The sequence below is a fragment of the Pteropus vampyrus genome, unplaced genomic scaffold (genome assembly GCF_000151845.1).
Source record: "Pteropus vampyrus isolate Shadow unplaced genomic scaffold, Pvam_2.0 Scaffold202, whole genome shotgun sequence".
Lineage (NCBI taxonomy): Eukaryota > Metazoa > Chordata > Mammalia > Chiroptera > Pteropodidae > Pteropus > Pteropus vampyrus.
The window spans coordinates 2524178-2538225 of record NW_011888983.1 but is presented as its reverse complement, the minus strand read 5'-3'; the positions used below and the strand labels follow the sequence as shown (position 1 = coordinate 2538225).

Sequence of the window (14048 nt, the reverse complement as noted above, 5' to 3'; positions counted from 1 at the left end):
GCGCGCGCGCGCACATGTTTGCCACAAGCACGTTATATGTGTTTTGTGAGATGTGTGGATTTTGGGATTCCTAAAAGGCTGTGAGGTTCCTGAAGGAAAGAGAGAGAGAGAGAGAGAGAGAGAGAGAGAGAGAGAGCACGCCCTGTAAACACATGAACAAGGGATCCTGACCTCTGAGGGGTGAGAGCTGATTCAGGGCTCAGTTGCTGCTGATGCCAGGGCCAGCCTGTGCTTCCTCTTCTGCAGCCTGACCATGTGGCCAGGGCAAGGAGGAAGAGGCCTTTCAAGAAACTCCCCATCCATCTGCATGGCCCTCACCTGACTGGGCAGCTTCTGCAGCCCCCAGTTGGCCAGCATGAGTCAGCGTCCCAAGGCTGTTCTAGGGCTGACAGTGGGGGATAGGGACCGGGCTCTGTGGCATGTGGGTAAAGAGGATGTGGTCTGGGGGTGCTGCAGCTGCTCTCTGCAGAAGGAAACCCAGGAGAACCACCAAGAAGAGGGGTCCTGAGTAGACCCAGAAAACACTTCTTCACCCAACATGTTGTCTCCTCTGTGGAGTGGCTATTTGTTTTTAGAGGTCCATACAGGTCAAAACCCACAAAACCACTTTGGCTGCTACAGGCCTTGGGTGTACACACACATACACACACACACACACACACACACACACACACACACAACACAATACAAATAAACACACGCACAGAGCACCCACAAGAGGCCAGCAAGGGCCACCCCCCCATCCCTCCCAGACAATGATCCCCCTAACTATGGTGCCTGGCACAGACTCCAATTTGGTTCTGCTCTCTGGGTACTTGTGATGATCAATCATGTTAAGGAGACACTTGAGCACTTAAGGCTCAGGCCGTGTTCTAATTTGTCGAGGAAATCGCCTCTGGATTCTAAGGACGAGTGCGGGAGGAAATAAAATCGAAGGCAGAGGGGGAGTGATCGATAGCCCAGGAGGGCCAGGGAGCAAGGTGAGGGAGGGGAGATGGGGCCATGAGCACGAGGGGAGAAAATAAAAAGAGAATTCAAGAAGTCTGAGGCCACCGAAGGCATGACTGACAGCGTTTCAAGTCGGGCTTTCTCTCTCCCTCTGCAGGACGCAGCAAGAGCTAAAAACAGAAGAAAAAGCCATCGTAGGTATATTTATTGGGAACGGCATGCTGGCTGGGTCTGCATTTAGAATCAGAGGGTGAACAAGGGAATAAAAAAAATGACTCACTTTTGATTCTAATTTTTAAAAATGATTTAGAGCAGCCATCCACACTAGCCCAAGCAACTAGGCAGCTGCGGGGAGGGACGTGCCCTCTCTGCCTGGTGGCCACTCACCCACAACCTCTGCGGGAAGCTTGGAGCCCCTTTCCATCCCTCCTGACTCCTAGACTAGCCCGCCATATCCTGTTCTGGGACAACAGGCTCAGATGAAATCTTGCTTTAATATGTCCTCGTGGTGGGGAGGAGGGATGTTTCACTCAGCACCATTCTTTGGAATGCTGCTCTTAAAAAGCGGATTGCCGATGGAGTCTATGCATCTTTTCCATTTGGAGAGATGTGAGTTACACTAGGAGCATCATGATCCATCTATATGCAGAACGGTGCACGTTTCTCAAGAAAGAGCATGTAGCATGAAGGAAGTTGCTCCCAGACACCTGCCCCCCCGCCAGCTGGCCACGTCAGGAGCACCTGGCAACAGTGCCCGGACCCACCCTGGCAGAAGGAACCAGCAGGGCAGGGTCTGAGAATCTGGGCATTTGCCAAGTGCCCCAGAAAATATGCTAATTCGGATACTCTTGGGTTGTAGCTCTTGTCTTTGTAGCCCTGTGGCACCAACAAGTTACTTATTGCCTCCATTTTCCTGCTCTGTAGAATGAGGGCAAAATGCACCTTCATGGCTGGCTGTGAGGTCAAAGGCAAACAGGAGGAGCAGGGCTTTTCAAATTATAGGTTGCAACCTACTAAAGCAGGGGTCCCCAAACCCCAGGCCATAGGCCAGCAGTGATCCATGGCCTGTTAGGAACCATGCCGCACAGCAAGAGGTGAGTGGTGAGTGAGTGAAGCTTTATCTGTATTTGCAGCTGCTCCCTAGTGCTAGCATCACCGCCTCAGCTCCATCTCAGATCATCAGGCATTAGATTTTCACAGAGCACTGGTCCCTGGTGCCAAAAAGGTTGAGGATCGCTGTACTAAAAAATATGAAATCCACTTAATGGGTCAGGACCAGAACTGTATATGTTCTTATCTTTGGCTGCCTTCTCTCCTATTGCTAAAGATGAACTTGTCTGCATGCTTTTCTGGGACCCCCTCCACTGTACACCTGAGCCCACGCCCTCCGCCTGTTCACGGACCTCACTCAGCTGTGCCTCCTGCTCATCCTAGCATCCATTTCACCCTCTCTACTGGGCCATTCACATGGGTGCACAAACTGGCTGCTATTCCTCCTGTATTAACAATAAAACCAAACCAGAAAATAGATACCCTTCTTGACCACATGTCCTCTGTGACCCCCGCCTCATTCTTCTAGAATGAGAGAGTTTTAAAGCAAACCTCCTAGAGAGTTCTCCAGGTGTGCCGTCTCCAGTGTCCCTCCAGTGTCCCTCCTCCAACCTCTCACTCACAGCCTTGGGTCCAGCTTCTGCTCCCTACCCCATAGTGCTGCCTCCCAAGGCCACCAAGGACCTATACAAGGTTAAAATCCAAAGGCAGACTCTCCATCCTCAGCCTGGGTGGCTCATAAGCCACTTATAAGATCAGCACGGGTGATTGCTTGCTCCTCCTTGAAAACTAAAATCAGAGATTTTTTTTTAAAGTATAGATGCTGCTGCATGAAACTGTTGTTTCCATTACGGACATGCAGGTCTTGTATATTTCATCTAGGTGAAATGTGCACTGTGGTCAAAAGAAGTCTGAAAACATCTGAAAACAATGACATGCGGCAAAAGGTTCAGAGCATGGACAACATGGATACAGATGGCCTGGTGTGCGTCCTCGTTGTCATTTACTTTGTGCCTGGGAACAAATCACCTACATTTTTTGAGCCTTGGTTTCCTGCTCTGTAAAATGGGTATAATACCACCTATCCCTTAGGGCTTAGGAAGGATCAAAAGAGATCATGAAAATAAAGCCTCTGGCACACAGAAGGTTGCTTAATACTGTGGAATTAAAGAACAAACCAGTGCTCTTGGCACAGTGGTTGGCACACGGCAAAGGCAGCGAATGTTATTAGGATTCAGCACAGTCCTCGCACAATAGCTACCAAGTAGGAAGTATGCAATAAATATCAAGAGCTCCCTCCCAGCTATATCTGGAGTGCTCTGCAAATGCTGCCAGGGGTCTGTGTGCACAGAGGCCCAGGGGTCACAGCGCTGGCCCCAAGCCACAAAGCAGGTGAGGTCACTGCTAGGATAGGAACGAATGATGTCCTGTCACCATGAGGGCTTCTCCCAGGCACCCCGCAATCCCATGAGACAGAGAGGCCCAGCTTCCTCTCAGGTTTTAAAAAGTAAATTACCCGTTGGTCACGTTCCACTCCCTGATCCATCATGGAGAGGTTACTGGCCGGTCTTCACAGTGACAGCAGAACAGAGAGGCAGAGGCCAGGATGCCTCCCTGAAGGGTTTCCTCTCCTGTTTTCATGGCTTCACTTTCTCTTGCTTGTGTCACCTCAGGTGCTAGGACATCTACCTCGGGGCCCAGGCGGCCCTACTGTTCCTTTCCCAGGAGCCTGGGAAAGGGGGAGGAAGAGGAAGATGGCTATGGAGCCCCCCAACTCCCACCAAAGGGAGCATTTACCCAGATGAAGGGTCAAAGCCTCTTCACAGGGCCATCACTGACTGGCGCAAGACTGTGGGCGGTCAGGGACAGCACGGCCACAGTGAGGAACTTACCAAGCCCGAAGCATTTAGTTTAGAAAAGCACCAGACCCTCCATCCACTTACTTTTGTAAGGGCCCCAGGGAGGAGCTCCACACTCTCTGAAATGGACTAGGCCAAGAAGAGCCATTCCTTGGACTTCTAATTCTCCAAGGAGGAAACACTCCCCTCCACTGCCAGCTTTGACAACTTATACTGCGGGAAGTTCTTCCAGAGGGCTCACCTAAGTCTTAAGTCTCTCATGATACAGCCTAAGCCCCTTCAATGGGCACTCTGGAGGCAGAAAACAGCTGCTCATTACCCCCACATGGTAACCTTTCACTGGGATCATATAGGTGCATGCTGCCACACTTGGAGAGCTTAAAAATGCTTGCTCCCAGCCCCCTCCCTAGACTGCACCAGGATAGGCTGGGTAGTGCAGGCGGGTAGGCTTTAAAAGCTCCCTGGGTGGCTTCGGTGTGCAGCCAGAACTGAGAACACCGAGGGAGAGGGAGAGGCCAGGGAGCGTACTGGTTACCATTTGCCAGCAGATGACCCTGGGTCAGGGGCCTAAAGTTGAGTCTGTTTCTCAACCTAGAAACTGGGGATGACAGTAGCTAACTCACCAGGTCGTCCCGCAGATGATGATGGCAGGTCTGTTGGTGGGTGGACATAGGCTGCATGGCAAGGATTTCATAAAGTCAGCAGGTCATTGCCAGGACCTCTGATAATCTGTCTCCCAGTTTCCTCTTCTCTAAACTCGCTCATCCTGGTTCCTTTTAACCTTCCTCCCAGAATTGGGATGTCTGCCTTTAGTTATAAGATTAACTCCCGAGTCATGCTGTCCTGCTTCTTGGGGAGTGGGGGAGGGGAGAGCTAAGGGACTGGGCCAAGACTAAGGCGTCATAAACAAGGGGTGCCCTAGGCCCCAATCTGCTGAACCAGGTCAACCTGGATCGCTTCCATACTGTAGCAATCCCATTTCACGTCTATGCCAACCTACCCGAAAGATCAGAACTCCTTTGGTGGTAGCTACTGTGACTCCCAGATCTTTTGTTCTCCTTGCAGAGCCACACTGCCCCTATCTTGGATTGGGGGCATGAAGCTTTCCTCCCCGGCCATACAATAGCTAATGCAATAAATATTTATTGTGTGCTACTATGTGCTGTGCACTGTGCTAGAGGTTCTGGGGGCACAGGTATGTACAGTAAGAGCTGTATTCGCTGTCTCCAGAGAGCTAACTGTTTAGCGGGGGAGGCGCCCTTATCTGTGAAACAGGTATTGCCATCCATGGATAATAAGTTTCTGTCTCACGGGGTACTGCAGCCTTAAATGAGATAATAAGGACAAAGCACTGAGAGCGGCAGCTCCCCCACAGTAAACACCCAATATCACGAGTTGTATGGTGAGAACCTGATGGGGAAGTACAATGGGTGTCGGGGATCCAGACCCCACTGATGCTAACTCAGAGGAGTGGCAGCCGGGACGTTTCCCAGGCATAAAAGAAATATCTATCTCCTGCCCTGGCACTGGGCTGTTGGGGTCCCCTCTGGTCATGGGTTGGATGGGACAGCAATAGATTGTCAAGCCTGAGTCCTAGCCCTGCTGACACCAAGTTGGACTGTGGGGCCCACCCATGAACTAGCAATGTCCCACAGCCCTCTCAGAGAGGAGCCCTGAGCAGGCCAAGGTGTATGGGAAAAACGTGTTGGGAAGGGGCCCTGGAGGCCCAGTGGCAGGGAGTGACCAGGATAATGTATAGTCACTATCCTCTCTGGGGCAGAAAGGAGCCATTTTAGCTTACAGCCTCTGGCCCAGGAGCAGCAAGTGCAGGTCTGCAGGAGAGGCCACGTGAAGGGCAAGGAGACCTCACAGGATCAGGGATGGCGGACAAGCCCCAGAGCCAAGGGAAGACCTGGGGATGGGGGAGCAAGGGATGAGGGATGCTGACAGCTTAGAAGCTGGGTCCAGAATCCAGAGACAGAGCCAAGACACCTGGTGGAAAAGGAGGCCAGACCAAGCGCAGGCTCTCTATAGGAAGAAGACAGCATCTGGCAACGTCAGGGTGTGGGGCGGCCCCTGTCTCCAAGACAGTCCTCTTTACACCACTCTCTGAACATCGCCAATTTTGTAATCATCTAGCCACTTAAATTCCCTACAGCTTTTCCTAGCTATGGGATTTGGGGCAGGTTACTGAATCTCTGAGCTCTCTGGCTTTTGTCTGAAAACACAGGGTTAATGAGGGACGATGAGTTTAACACCTCTGCCAGCATGTGGGCCCACAGCTGAGCTCGGAAGATGGCGGCCATCCTGGCTCCTGTCACACCATCTTTTCATATAAATTTTTCCTCATTTATGCCCTAATTTTTTTGGCTCTGGGTCTACAGGCCTGTGGTGGGTTCATTCAAAGTTCTTATTCCAAAGAACAAACAGAGACAATGGGGCAGGTGAACAGGATGCTTCTAAACCATCCCCAAACTGCTCCAGGCAGAAAGAAATGAGTGTGGAGGGCAGGTGACCTTGAAAGTGATATAATTTTGCGGGGGGATATCTGTGCAAACATTCCTACCGAGTCAAACTCCCTATCCAATGGTATCCACCACTGGGAAATATTAAAAGGAAAGTACAGAAAAAAACAACATCAAGACCCACAGTCCATTGAGTTCCAGGTGGTCGCTGGAGACAGAACTATTTGACTTTCTTTCCTTCCCCCAAAGTTGCCCTCAGGTGACAGAGCAGACCAGCCGCCTCTCACAGGGAAATCCGAAAGAAAGGGGGAAAAATTGGGGAGGTGGGAGGCAGGAATGGAGAATTAGGCAAAGAAAAATGGCCCGCAAAATGCAGAAACGCCCCAGCATGCTTGCTTCCCAATCCCGGCCCATGAATCGAGGGGTGACAGGTCTCTCATCTCTGATGCCAAGAGCCAGGAGCTCCGGGCAGCCGCAGGTACTACATCTGCACCTGCCAGCACTTGGAAAGAGGCAATAAAGCATTGTAGCAGGGCCTGGAATGCTAAGTGCCTACAGCTGGGAAGGAATCGCCTTGCAGCGAGAGCAACTCACCACAGACGTCCACTGTGTGGCAATGTCCACTGTGCAAGGGCCAGCTCCCAGATACCTGCCTGCACTTCCGCTCCCACCCGGGGCAGCCTGCTCCCAAGGACAGGGGTGGGAGGAAAGGGCAGGTGCAGAGACAATCTAATCCTGGGGGCTGCCCTAGGCTGGTGCCGGCCCAGACAGACGGGGACCTTTGGGAGGAAGCCCAAGCAGGCTAGGTGATTTACTGAGGCCAGCAGAAAGCTGGGACGCCTGAGTTACTGGTAAATAAAAGTGGATCATAAAGCACTCGGCTAAGCCAGGCGTCTGGAAATACACCAAGCTGCATCCCCCAAATGATAATAACGATAATAATGTTTATACAGCATTTACAGCACTAGTGCCAGCCCCCGTTCTAACTGCTTTGTGTGCAGAGTAATTTACTTAATCCTCACAACAACCCTAAGAAGTTGCTGGTAGAATTATCCTCCTGTTACATACCAGGAAGACAGGCAGCACAGAGGCCAGCGAGCTAAGGACTAACAGAGGCAGGGTTGGAACCATGTTTTCCAGAGTCATGTCTAAGCCAGTGTTCCTCCAACTCTACTGTGTCTGACAGTCACCTGGGGGGCTTGTCAGCAAGCAGCTCCTAACAGCTGGCCTGGGGTGGGGCCTGAGACTCTGCATTACTAACAAGCTCCCAGGCATGCCTGGTCCGAGAACCATACCTGGAGTAGGAGGCTCTAAACTACTACACTGTGTTCCCATGACACCTATGTAGCTGCGGAAACGGGTTTATACTGCATTGCTCTGGCCTCTGGAGGCAGTTGTGAATTCCTCAGTTAACAGAAACAAGCCCTCACAGGGCGTCAGAATTAAGGGGCCTAATTCAATCAGAATCTCTGGAGTGGGGCCCAGACTGGGATTTTTAAAACACTCTCAGGGTGATTCTGATGTGTAGTCCTGGTAGAGTCCTTGAGACAGACAGTAGGGACACCTCAGTCAATGTGTCAGATTCATTCCTAAAAAACTGGGGAAAGTTCCTAGAGGTTAGTTAAGTCAGGGATTTCAAAGGTGCTTTCAGACAAGGGGTGGTGAGCCATCCTCTGGGCCAGTTGAAGGGTATGGCTAAGGTCTGCTAGGGTACCCTCTTCTTATCCTCTGGGGCACCCCTGGAGGAGAGGGGCAGCTAGCAACCCCTCAGCCTGGCACACCTTCAGAGAGGCCCCCACTTCCCCATCCATAAGCTTTCATGAGAGAGCAGACACCAGCCTAGATCAACTTTAGAAATGGCTCCCAACAAAAGCTAACCAAACCTCTGAACTCTCTTGACCTGGCCGCCCCGCCCCCGCATCTTCTGCCTGCCTAGCCCAGTCTTAACAAAAATACTGCTGAGTCAGTTTACTGAGAATTCCCCCAATCCTGATATCTGGTCTCCCTCAATATCCGATCACATTTCTCATCTGGGCCTTGGTATACATGTCCTTGGCCTGCCTTTAGCAAGAATCTCTCTACCCTTGGTGGCTCTTTTTGGTAATTTTCCACCAACTGACCCTCTCACTTGGCTCCCTGGCTATGAATCCCCACTTGTTCTTGAGTCAAGCCTTCCTTACCATTTTAACAAGTAGCAGAATAATTTTTTAACACTACCCCTGCCCAAGGGAAAAGTTGTCCCACAAAGTGAATTAGGCCTGGGTGGCAGGAGGGAGTTTGGTGCCACTGCCGACCAAATATGATTTAGACTCCTTGCCTTGGCATTCAAGGCCTGGGCAATTACTTTGAGGCCCAGGCGATCTCAAGCTTTATTTCTCTCATATGTGTACCCCACACACAACAAAGTTAGGTGCTTTACTGTTCCTCATACACACCTGAACTTCCTCCCATCCTGCCTTTGCCAGGCTTTTTCTTTTACCGGGACGTCTCCTCCCCATTCTTCTAATCCACCTGCTCTGACTCACAGCACTCTCTCCCTTGGTGAAGAGACTTCTTATCCCTAAGTCTTCATTTCCCCCTCCTCCATTACTACACAACCATCCATCCATTTCCCAACCTCCTTTGAAGCTCGTGCAGTCACATGACTGAATTCTGCCCAATGTGATGTAAGCAAAAGCAATGTGTGTTACTTCCAGGAGTGTTCTTATGCCTTTCTCCTCTTCCTATTTGATGTAATGGCTGGAGCTCCAATAGCCATCTTAGACTGTGAAGTGATCTTGAACATACAAACTACACATGGTGGAATAACTAAGTTCCTGACAACATAGAACATCATACCGGGGTTGGGCTGGTCCCTCTAGACTTGAACATGAGAGAAAAATTATCTTCTATCTTGTTTTAGCCTCTGCTCTTTTGGAGTTTTCTGTAACTCACAGCTCAACTTAATGCTATGAGATCCACCCTTTCAAACCCCTGGAGGAGGCACAGACATTGGATTCTTGGGTTTACTAAACTACACTGCAGAGAATCATCATTTGTATCTTCTTCCCAAGTTAAATAGTAAGTAATGTGAAAGTTGGAATTGTGTCTTATCCATTTTCATCTTGCCCTGCCACATGAAGCACGAGGCTTCATATACAATACAGGGCATTTCTTAGGATTGAATTGAATTCTTTCTATTATATTCCACACAGCATCCTAACTCGCATCCATGTCCTCAGCATGCCTCAGATCTTTCTGGAGTGGTGTACCCAAGTAAAGTTTCCCTTCGCCCAATCCAGGCTGCCTCCCAGGAGGGTCATGGCCTTACCAGGATGTCTGAGTCCTCAGGTTCCTCTCCGGGGGCTGGGCTGGAGCAGTTGCGGAGTTTGAATATCCAGTACTCCTTGGCAGTGACAAAGAAATTCCATGGCAGTAGGCCACCAATGCCCAGGCTGAAGAAGATGATGTAGGCACCATTGAAGCGGTCTTCGGGCCTCTGCAGGCTGGGTGGCGGCGGGTGGTCCAGCAGCTTCTCAAGCAGCGCTTCCTGGTCAGCACGGAGAGAGCTGCTTGTGGTTCTGTAGGTGGAGTTTGAACTGTGATGAAAGTCATCCTCTGAGACAATGGCCACTGTTGGAACAGAGAAACAGAGACAGAGCAGGTGATCAGAAGCTGAAGCCAGGCACAGCTGGGGACTCATCCAGCCTACAAAGCTGACTATGCCCCCCACCATGTGGTCTTTGGGATCACCAAAACCTGCAGGGTTAGAGGGCTTCAGGTTTAAGGATCAGGGAGAAAGATGTCAGAACTATAAGTGACCTCAGCCTTCCTCCCTACCCCATGCAGGGCAACATAGGTAGTAAACAAGTGTGTAGTTGGCTGGGAGTAAGGTAGTGCAGCATAGTGGGGCTTATGGCACTCAATCCAGAAGGATAAGCCCGGTCTTAAGGCCTTCACATTTCTATGCAGACATACAAAAAGGAATTAGGACCTTCGACAGGCAAAGAACGCTCTCAACTCTTTCCAACTTTATGTGAGAAAATTAAAGAGCAGGAAAGTGTGTAGAATATACTACTATTTGTGCAAAAAAATCAGGAATGAGGTGTGTGGGGAGAAGAATACACACACATATGTGTATATATCCTCTGGAAGGAAACAAGAAATTTCCAATAGTTGTAGCCTCTGAGGAGAGAGGCTAGGGATGGGAAGGGAGGGAGCGTCATCGTATACTCTTTTGTGCCTTTTGAATTTGAACTATGTGAATGTATTACCTGTTCAAAAATAAAATTACAAATAAAAATAAAAGCATTCAAAGTAAGTAACATTAAATAAAAAAACAAAACCCAGTGTCTAGAGCTACCTCCAAAAACCAGTTTGAGACATCTAATAGTCCACTCCCTCATTACATTTGTGGGGAAACAGGTCCAAAGAATGGAAAGTCACAGGCCAGGTAAATGGTCAAGTCTGGGTTTACAGCTCCTGCCAGGGCCCCCCACTCTGTTCATCACATCCCACCCAGGGACAACCACTTCCATTGTGTGGTAGCTCCTAGGACAAAGGGAAGATTCTAGGTTGTCAGTAACTATTGCCTACATGGCCTTGGGCAAGTCACCATGTATCTGAGCCTCAATTTCTCCATCTGCAAAAAGAGGAAAGCCTTTTTGCAATGGTTATATAACTACAACTGACTAGCAATGCCCGGCCCATGGTAGCAGCTGTTGCACAAACCTCACCATCTTCCCTGCCATCCTGGGCTTGTCACCTGGCTGGCTGCTGTATTTGGCTGCAAGGTAACATGCCTACTGCTATGCTCTATATAGCACCTAGGACTTGGGAGCAGTGGGATAAATGGAAAACACTTCCATAAAGCTCAGGATGGGACACTTTAGCCCTTTCTGTAGTAGCTTCCTCCCTACCCAATAAACCAAGAAATACATGCATCTCGGCTCACGTAGGAGGCTGAGCCTTAATTTGGAGCATCAAGCCAGGCAAAATGGGTTTTTCTTCCCTGGTGAGATGAGAACATCCTGTCATATCGGCACAGAGCCTTATTATCCACTGTTTTAGGAGAGCCTCATAACATTCCCTGGAATTAGGCAGGACAGGAATTATTGCCTCCTTTTTCTCAGATGCAAAAAAGGAGGCCTTAAAGACATTTGACTTGTCCCACATTCAAACAGTAAGAATTTCCAATAAAGTTAAATCCAGCACTCATGCATGCCAAGATCTGTTGCCTAGCACTTGGGCCTCACAACAGCCTAATATGGTAGGTACTACTCTAAGACCCATTTCACAGATGAAGAGTGAGGCTCAGAAAGGTTGAGTAATTTGCCCAAGGTCACACAACTACCAAATGGCAAGAGTGAGGTTACACAGCCAAATAGTCTGAGGCCCACAGACTCATTGGCCTCCCCAGGAGGAGGCTGTCTGGCAATGTGAACCAGTGTCTGCCAGCTCCAAGTATAGACTCCTTCCGAAAGGTCTCGTGGCCAGTGAGCTGTGAGCAGAGGTGAAGAGCTGTAGGACACCCTCATCAATGTTGGCTGAATAAACTCCGTGTGGCCAGGATATTCTCTCCTATTGAGGAGGCACGTATCCTGGAGCACGCAGTCAGGAGGCTGCTGGATGCTGGCATTCGAGTCAGCAAGTCTATTTTCAACCCGCCTGGTTGAACAGAGCCTTGAGTCACAGGGCGCCCAGCACAAACTAACCAGACAGTGTGGGCACACACCCACACGCGTGCGCATACGCACACAATTTCTAAATTACTGTTTAAAAAATGTAAAAAGTATGACCCATGAAAGACAATAGTCAACGGGCAAGTGGTTCTTTCCAGGTGGTCCAGGTACAGGGGTGGGTACAGGGGCCAATAGCTGGGTCACTTGGCCCACACTTGGCCAGGGACCATTTTCAGCTCCAGGCATTTATTTGTCCAGGACCATTCAGCCTTGACCAAGCTTCTGAAGGAGCCAGGAATTTTCTCTAACCCAGGTCACAGGCCAGAGCATTGGAGTGGACAAAGTCTCATTACTCTTTATAAAAGCTAGCTGCTGGCTTTCAGATTGAAAGAAAGAAAAGGGAAGGAAAGGAAGAGCCCCGGGGTACCCAGCACAGGCTGGATTAAACCTAGTGAGCGTCTCAAGCATCCACAAGAGCTGGGCCAGTTCAATACTGCTCCCTTTCTGGGTCACCTGAGACAAGGGACAGCCCCTACACAAAGCAGAAACTTGTGGGGCCTGGGGCCAGTGCAGACCACCGTCTGGAACTGGGTGCTGGTTCCGAAGAGGTTTCTGACTCTGGCTGAATCAAACTCCCCTCTGTGCCTCGATTTCCGAATCTGTGAAATGGGGTCAGAGGGTCTGGTGAAGCTGACATTTGGAAAAGCATCGCTGGGAAACACAGGGCGCCACCCAGAGGCCATGACAGAATCTGCCTTGGGGTTATGGACACCCACTCCCAACTTGAGGCTCCCCAATTTGGGCCGAGAGTCAGCCACCTTCTGGATACTTTAAGCTGACCTGTCCATACCCAGGACCCCCACATCCAGGCGGTGAGGTACAGTCTCAGGAAATCCACAAGGAGGAGGGAAGAGAATCTGCGGGAGAAAGACTATAGAGACCCAGACAGAGGGAAAGTGAGAGAAGAAGGGAAGGAGGGGGAAGAGAGCAGGGAACTTTGGGGAGGGGGACGCAGAGGGAGGCACCCAGCGGGAGGTGGCCGTGCTGGGGTCCTGAGGACCCCTGGAGCAGTCCTCGGGAAGGCCCATAGGGGGAGGCCGCCAAGCGCGGGAGCCCAGGCGGCGGCCGGGAGCTTGAATCGCTGGTCGGAAGCCAGACCCGCGCCCGACCTCCGGCCCGCACTTACTGTCGCCACCGCACCGCCGCCGCCGCTGCCTCCCCGGCCGCCCTGGCCACTGCGACTCGGGGCTCGGCGGGGCACAGGCCGAGCTCCGCCTCCCCGCCCCGCCCCGCCCCGCCCCGCCTCGGCCGCCCACGCTGGCGTTTTCCGGTTTACAAACTCTTCTCCTTTCATCCTCTCCCTGTGCTCCCGCGCCTGCGTGGAAGCTGCTACACGAACCCATTTCACAGGTGGAGACAATGAGGCGCCGGCCGCCAAGTGGACCGCCCTCGCGGTCGCTGGAGCGCGCGGTTACGCCGCGTCTCAGGCTGCTTCAAGGCAACCCCTCTTCACCTTGCAGCTGGGCCCCATCGTCTCGACCCTTCCCTTTTAGCTCCCAGAGTTCTCTGCGCCCCTTCCCCCAATCTCCTGCAGAGGGCCCCTTCTGATTGCACCCCACTCTCCTCCTTGAGCCTCCCGTCGTTCCCCCACCCAGGGCCACTTCAGGGACCCCTTCCTGTCTCAAAACTGTCCCTAGCCACCCAGCTTTTGCCCCTATGTCAAGCTTCCTTTGTGCCAGGTCAGTGCTATGATGGTTTTCCTGGTCACCGCTCTTTGTCTGGCTGAGGCACAGCAGCTGGGCTGCTGCCCACGGCCCTCAGGTTTACCCCGCCCCATCAGGCTCTCCCACCAGCTGCCAGGCCTTCCTGCCTGAATTACAGACCAAGGAGGCCTCTTACCCAACCCTTTCTTGGCTGTGCCTTCACACCCACTGTCACATGCCCTGAATGTCTGGAGTAGCTTTCCACCTCTTTTACAGATGTGAGGAAGCTGGGCTTATGGGAAGCCAAGATGGAGTGGGATGGAATACCAGATCTGTCTGGTTCTCGAACCCCTGCCCATGACG

The 14048-nt window shown here is 51.3% G+C and overlaps 1 protein-coding gene across 1 annotated transcript in view; it reads right to left on the bottom strand.

The window, feature by feature from the left end:
• SLC29A3 (solute carrier family 29 member 3) overlaps window positions 1-13256 on the bottom strand; it is a 46227-nt gene extending 32971 nt beyond the window's left edge. Inside the window, exons 1-2 of the mRNA XM_011372177.2 lie at window positions 13169-13256; window positions 9633-9934 (exon numbers count right to left, since the gene is read on the bottom strand). Of these exons, the coding sequence (XP_011370479.1) occupies window positions 9633-9934; window position 13169 (303 nt within the window). The 5' untranslated portion in view covers window positions 13170-13256. The remainder of the gene's footprint in view (window positions 1-9632; window positions 9935-13168) is intronic.
• Window positions 13257-14048: the final 792 nt, after the last annotated feature.